Source organism: Archocentrus centrarchus, chromosome 12 (assembly GCF_007364275.1).
Source record: "Archocentrus centrarchus isolate MPI-CPG fArcCen1 chromosome 12, fArcCen1, whole genome shotgun sequence".
NCBI lineage: Eukaryota > Metazoa > Chordata > Actinopteri > Cichliformes > Cichlidae > Archocentrus > Archocentrus centrarchus.
The window spans coordinates 25,193,660-25,199,826 of record NC_044357.1 but is presented as its reverse complement, the minus strand read 5'-3'; the positions used below and the strand labels follow the sequence as shown (position 1 = coordinate 25,199,826).

Here is a 6,167-nt window from a genome sequence, read left to right as displayed (position 1 = left end):
CAGGTGGGGGAGGGGGGGGGGGGGGGTCACAGTGTAGACTTCAGAAATGTTTGTATAAACATGATCCAAGGTTTTGTTTCCTCTTGTATTGCAGGAAACATGCTGGTAAAATTTTGGGAGTGCTGTCTTTAAGTTTGAGTGATTAAAATCTCCAGCAACTATAAACGCAGCCTTTGGATGGGCAGTCTGTTGTTTGCTAATGGCTGAGTAAAGTTCGTTTATAGCCAGTTTGGCATTAGCATCCGGAGGTACTGTATATAGACTGCAGTTATATTAGTGGAAGTGAACTCCCTTGGCAGATAAAAAGGTCTACACTTGATAATTGGCAAAGTTTCTGGGGAAAACCTGGTCTTGTTAGGAGAGACGGCATCCATCCCACTTTGGATGGAGCAGCTCTCATTTCTAGAAATCTGACCAAATTTATTAACCCTCCTAAAACCTGACTATCCAGGGTTGAGACTTCCTTGTGGTTCCTAGGATACTTAAGAGTAGAATGGGAGGCAGAGCCTTCAGCTTTCAGGCCCCTCTTCTGTGGAACCAGCTTCCAGCTTGGATTCAGGAGACAGACACCCTCTCTATTTTTAAGATTAGGCTGAAAATTTTCCTTTATGATAAAGCTTATAGTTAGGGCTGGATCAGGTGACCCTGAACCATCCCTTAGTTATGCTGCTATAGGCCTAGTCTGCTGGGGGGGTTCCCATAATGCACTGTTTCATTTCATTCACCTTATTTACTTTGTTTATACTCCACTCTGTATTTAATCATTAATTGTTATTAATCTCTGTCTCTCCCCCCTCAGCAGATGACCCCCCCTCCCTGAGCCTGGTTCTGATGGAGGTTTCTTCCTGTTAAAGGGAGTTTTTCCTTCCCACTGTCACCAAGTGCTGCTCATAGGGGGTCGTTTTGACTGTTGGGTTTTCTCTGTATTATTGTAGGGTCTTTACCCACAATACAAAGCGCCTTGAGGCGACTGTTGTGATTTGGTGCTATATCAATACAATTGAACTGAATATGATTTATTTTTTCAGACCTGGAGGATTTGTCACTTTGTATTTTTACAGTGCAAATTATATTCTTATGCTTCCAAAACAGGACCGATCATCTGCTTTGACTATCAGGGCCAAACCAATATCAAACACTCCACCAATGATCAGTCTGCTTTTACAATGACCACAAGAACAAAAAATTATCAACATTGCTGTTAAATCTTTATTTGAAAGTAGAGATTTTCACTGAGTTTATTAGAGTTACTCAGTGTTTCACTTCAAATAGAGAAACATTTTAAATGTTTCTACTGCAGAGAAAGATGGAGACCTTTATGTCGATGACACCCTCCTGTTTAATGTGTTGATTAAAGACGACATCCAGCCAAATAGGAGCTGAGATCTCGGCCCTGACAGTGATCGCGCCAGGCATACCTGAAACCAGACACAAGGATCATGTCCTAACATGTGATTGTCAGTCCAGTGAAAGCAGCACTGTTAGTGTATGCCAGTCACGTGATCTGTTCTTACCAGGCACTGATGCCTTGGGGATCCCTGACGACACGCTTGGCACAGTTGATCGCCGCAGTGACATCATCACTCAAAAGCGCTGCAACCACAGAGGGTGGAGATTATATAAAAAGTTAACATTAAGGAGCAATAAGTACATCATTTGGAAAAAAAAAGTGAATGAAAGTGCTTTAATCAACACAATAAAGTAAATAAATCCCCTTTGGAATAAAGCTGGTATTCAACATTTACTAATAAGCCAGTATTTTAAGTGGGTTGGCGCAATTCTGGCCATAATAAGGATGCTGTACCAGTGGTATGGCTTATGGCCATACCTCCCTGAATATGCCCAAGCTCATCTGATCTTGGAAGCTAAGCAGGGTCTGGTCCCGATAGTACCTGGATTGAAGACTGCCTGGAATACCAGGTACTTTAAGCTTCAGAGAAGCTGAGCAGATAGAGTGGGCCGTCTACTTATTCCAAAGTGGCGGTTCGATTCCCTGCTCCTCCAAACTTCCAGCATGTTAAAGTATCCATCCATTGGAGTGTGAGTGAGTGAACATTAGGTTACAAAGTGCTCAGTCATAGAAAAAAGCACTTGTGTGAGTGGGTAAATGAGGGTTTTACTAAGAAAATACTCTGAGTGCTCAAATTGAGTAGAAAGTGCTACATGAGTATCAGTCTATTGGTATGATTCTATTGTGGAGAGCTTCTACTCCTGATACAATTATGATGAAAATGAGGTATTATTAAAACTCCACGTACTTAAATACAAGCTGTCCTGAAGAGTGTGTGTGCACAACAGGAGTAGAGATAAAACCAGCTGAGACTCATCACTGACCTCTGCAGCTGGTTTTGCATGCATTTGATGAACGAAAGCTGCCGTTATCGCACCACCAGCGGTTATTTATCTGAAAGATGCCGTAGTCAGTGGATCCATCAGTGTTGCGGTTTGTTGCCCCAGTGTTAAAATTTGACTCATGTTTGGTCAGACAAACCCCTGCAGACAGAACAGAGGACATGGAGACACAAACCACCTGAAACCAAAACGTCAAGTATCAAACTGTCATAAACCGCTGTGGCAGGAAGGATAGAGGACCCCAATACAGGACACTGGACACGGACGTAAACTCAAATAACTGATGACGGGGGTAGAAACAGCTGGGAACACAGGTGAACCAAATAACACTAATGACATGGGGGAAGAAAAACAACATCACACATGGGGACACGGAGACTATCAAAATAAAACAGGAAGTCGGACAGGTGGGTGTATGTTACATTTGGTCACTTTCTATTTTATTTTGCCAGGCTTCTGTTCTCTGTGTGTTGTGTGTAATAATGTTTTCCCGATCTCCTCAGTGTAATTCTGTCCACCTGTTCTCCCCGGATGTTTCCACTCCCTTTTTGGTGGTATGAGTGTGTTTCTGCTCCATGTTCTGCTCCCTGGAGTTTTGTGTTTTGGGAAAAGACTCTTCAATAAACCCTCAAAGACTTGTTTGTTTCTGGAGTCCTGCGCTTGGGTCCAAATTCTGCCTGCAACACTGCCAGCCATGACAATCCTTCAAAAGTAAGCATTAAGAGGAAGGTGGTGTGGTAGTTGGTACAATTATGATACCCATTTACAATGTTGAAGAAAATATGGTAACACAACATGTATGACAAACTTCCATCTGCAATCAATAAGCTTCCACAATGTTTCCTTGGTTACCGCTGATGGAGCAGGTACTATTTCTTGCAGTCTCGTAGCATCTGTTTCAGGGACTCAGTCATTTACCACGCACTCATAAGTTGGGCATCCAGTGTTTTATAAAATGATGCCCATGGGTGTCAAATCCAGCTAGCAACCTCAATCTGATGGGCCAGTTTCAGGTATTGGAACCCATGTACGATACAATCAAGACGTTCTTGGACTCCATCCTTACCATGAGGGTAGTGTTCTACTGAGCTACTGTTATTTGGTTTTGGGGTTTAGTTTAAGCATCAGACATTAAAAATGCCAGCCACTGTTTGCTTTGTACAGTAATTAGGTTTTGATTGGTGCAGCTTTGTTTCTATTTCTGTTTATGTGCATTATGCTTATACAGTATATATATATATATATATGTGTGTGTGTGTGTGTGTATGTATGTATGTGTGTATATGTATATATATATAGTGTATCAGTTATATCTTGGTCTTTGTTACATGCTGAGTATCTAATTCCATTTTGTTTACAAACTTTATGTTGTTTATTTATTCTGACATGTTAATGGAGTTTCTTCATTATTAATATTTCAGCACCAGATGTATAATACTGGGTGAACACACAGGTTACAGACACAGTTAGCTCAGTCAGAGCAGAGTAGGCTAAGAAAGTGAGTGGTCAAAGGTGTTTGGGGCCAGATTTAGTAACAGTGTAACAGCCCGTTTAGGCATAAAACTCTCCTGTCTGTGTTTACCAAAGAGGCACAGGGTCAGGTTTGTGACTGAAACCACAGGGGAAATTTAGTCTGATTCATTTTCAAAAATGGCCCATGGCAGTTAAAATTTATATACAAAGATGCAGTCAGATCATTTTAATAATTACCTGCACACTAGCACAAATGAGCTGCTAAGAAACAAGCGCACCCTGTGACGGAGTGTAACGGAGTGAGTGAGGTCCTGAGGACTGAGACTCAGGTGGAGCGCAGGACTTTACTGCATCATTAAAAACTGCATTATTACATCTGCATGTAACAGCTGACCTGAAGAAAATTAAGATACTGTTACAGTGCCACATTCATAAATGCATGTTTAAGTATTGCTCTTGTTTTTATTGTTTTCCCTCCTGCAGGCTGTGTGAAGCCTCAGAAGTTATTAACACAGCAACAACAGCTGCTTTTTATGGACATTTAAATATGATGCATTTGATTCAGATAGAAGTTAAAAAAGCAAAATAACCAACATGAATACGGTGCATTCAGCTGCCACACAGATTGCAGGTTTACTCGATGTAATCGTTTGTAATAAAGCAGCTCTCCTCTGGATGAATCCTGCCTCCATGCTGCTTGCAGCAGAGAGCTGCAAGCAGCATGTAAAACTGATGAAGACAGATGACTTTATGTTCTTAAATCCAGGCTGGCATTTGATCACTTTTGCTCAGTTATGGTTGAACCATATATAACTTCATGGTCTGCTCAGATTGCAGATTTTGTTCAGGGTCTTTTCTCTTTCAAGCTGACTTCATGATAACCTGCACCACAGCAGATAACATTATAGTACAACCAAAGAGCAGCCTTTGCAATTCAAAACTGTTGCAATACATTATTTTGTGTTACTTAAAATGCAAACAGCATACATGACACGAACTGATAGCTCATCAACCTCATACTGATCAGGTCACAAGTGAACTGCTCAGGGGCAAACCTGGGGTAACATTTTACCTGCATCCTAAACAAGCATCACTTCAGAAACTGGAAGATTTTTGCTTTCAAATCAGCTCCCTTATGTCCATCTTTGGCCTTACAGATTTTCTGGTGTATAAACTCTATTGGGTCATGCCAAACACCCATATAAATGGGTAGATATGAACCTAAACCTAACTTCACCTGTTACCCCAGTCGGGTCACTGGTGACACAGTTATTTTGGGGATTTCTTCATCCTCAAAGCTGAAGTTAGTCCATGGAAAAGTGTGCATCTGGGATCCTGTTGTTTTGGAGACTACCTAAGATTCATGACCATATGTAAAGGTTGGCAAATGAGAAGCTCGCTCATTGTCCAAACAGGTTTTAACATTTCGAAACACAAATAGGTGAAAATTCCACGTATTGGCAGAAATGACCTTAAACAGGTCACTGGGGACTTAGAGGTTAACGGTTCTGTCGTCTTGATTGTTCTTAAGTGGACCGGTACTCACAGTTGGCCAGGCTGATACCACGGTAGCCGTCCATCCCACTCGCCTTCAGCTTGCGGGCCCAGTCACAGCGCTCGAAGACCTTTGCGGTGGCCACAGCCGCCAAGAGGAAAAGAACGAACAGAGTCCTCATGATGGTGTCTCTGCTGGTCTGAATGCTTCTGCAGCTGCTGGTCACTTCCCTTCTTTCCTGTCAGAAAAGCTCAGCTGAAAACGCTGTGACTGTTTGGGTTCAGAGGACCCTAATCCACAATATAAGAGATGGGTTACGTAAAACAAAAACTGGGTTCATGGCTACAAAATCCAGACAGACAAACACAGCACATCGATCAGGCTGGAACAGATTCCAAAGTTCAGGAAAGTTTAGTAAACCCAAGAACAACAAATAAATCAGGTTTAATCAAGAGCAGAAACAACAAGGAAGGCACTGAGCTCAAAGTGACCCTGCAGAGGGGGTCAGTTTTAAAATTTTTATCCTCAAGGCACCCCAAACAGGAAATCCAAAGAGGAAAACCAAACAGGAGTCAGTATTGCTCTGATAGCTGATGGTGTGAGAAGTAACGTGAGGAAGAATCAGCTTTGTATAAACAGTCTAATCCTGTTAACATGACTACTATCCTGGGTACCTGCTCTGCAGCACTGATAAAGGTCCGTGTATGTAATGAGGGACTCGTTCTGTCTGGTTCTGGTGCAGAGACGACCCAAACACAGGATAAACAGGCAGGTTTAAACAAACAGATCAAAACATTTTATTTGGCATTTTATTTGAACATCGATGGAGAACCAGACACAAAATACT

At 41.9% G+C, this 6,167-nt stretch overlaps 1 protein-coding gene across 1 annotated transcript; it reads right to left on the bottom strand.

Annotated features, from left to right (window-relative positions):
- Nucleotides 1-1,186: 1,186 nt before the first annotated feature.
- Nucleotides 1,187-5,618, bottom strand: LOC115789736 (lysozyme C-like). Its single transcript, XM_030743246.1, has 4 exons — nucleotides 5,372-5,618; nucleotides 2,335-2,493; nucleotides 1,515-1,593; nucleotides 1,187-1,418 (listed from the first exon to the last, which is right to left on the bottom strand). Exons 1-4 carry the CDS (start codon nucleotides 5,499-5,501, stop codon nucleotides 1,352-1,354), a joined length of 435 nt encoding a protein of 144 aa, XP_030599106.1. The 5' UTR covers nucleotides 5,502-5,618; the 3' UTR covers nucleotides 1,187-1,351.
- Nucleotides 5,619-6,167: the final 549 nt, after the last annotated feature.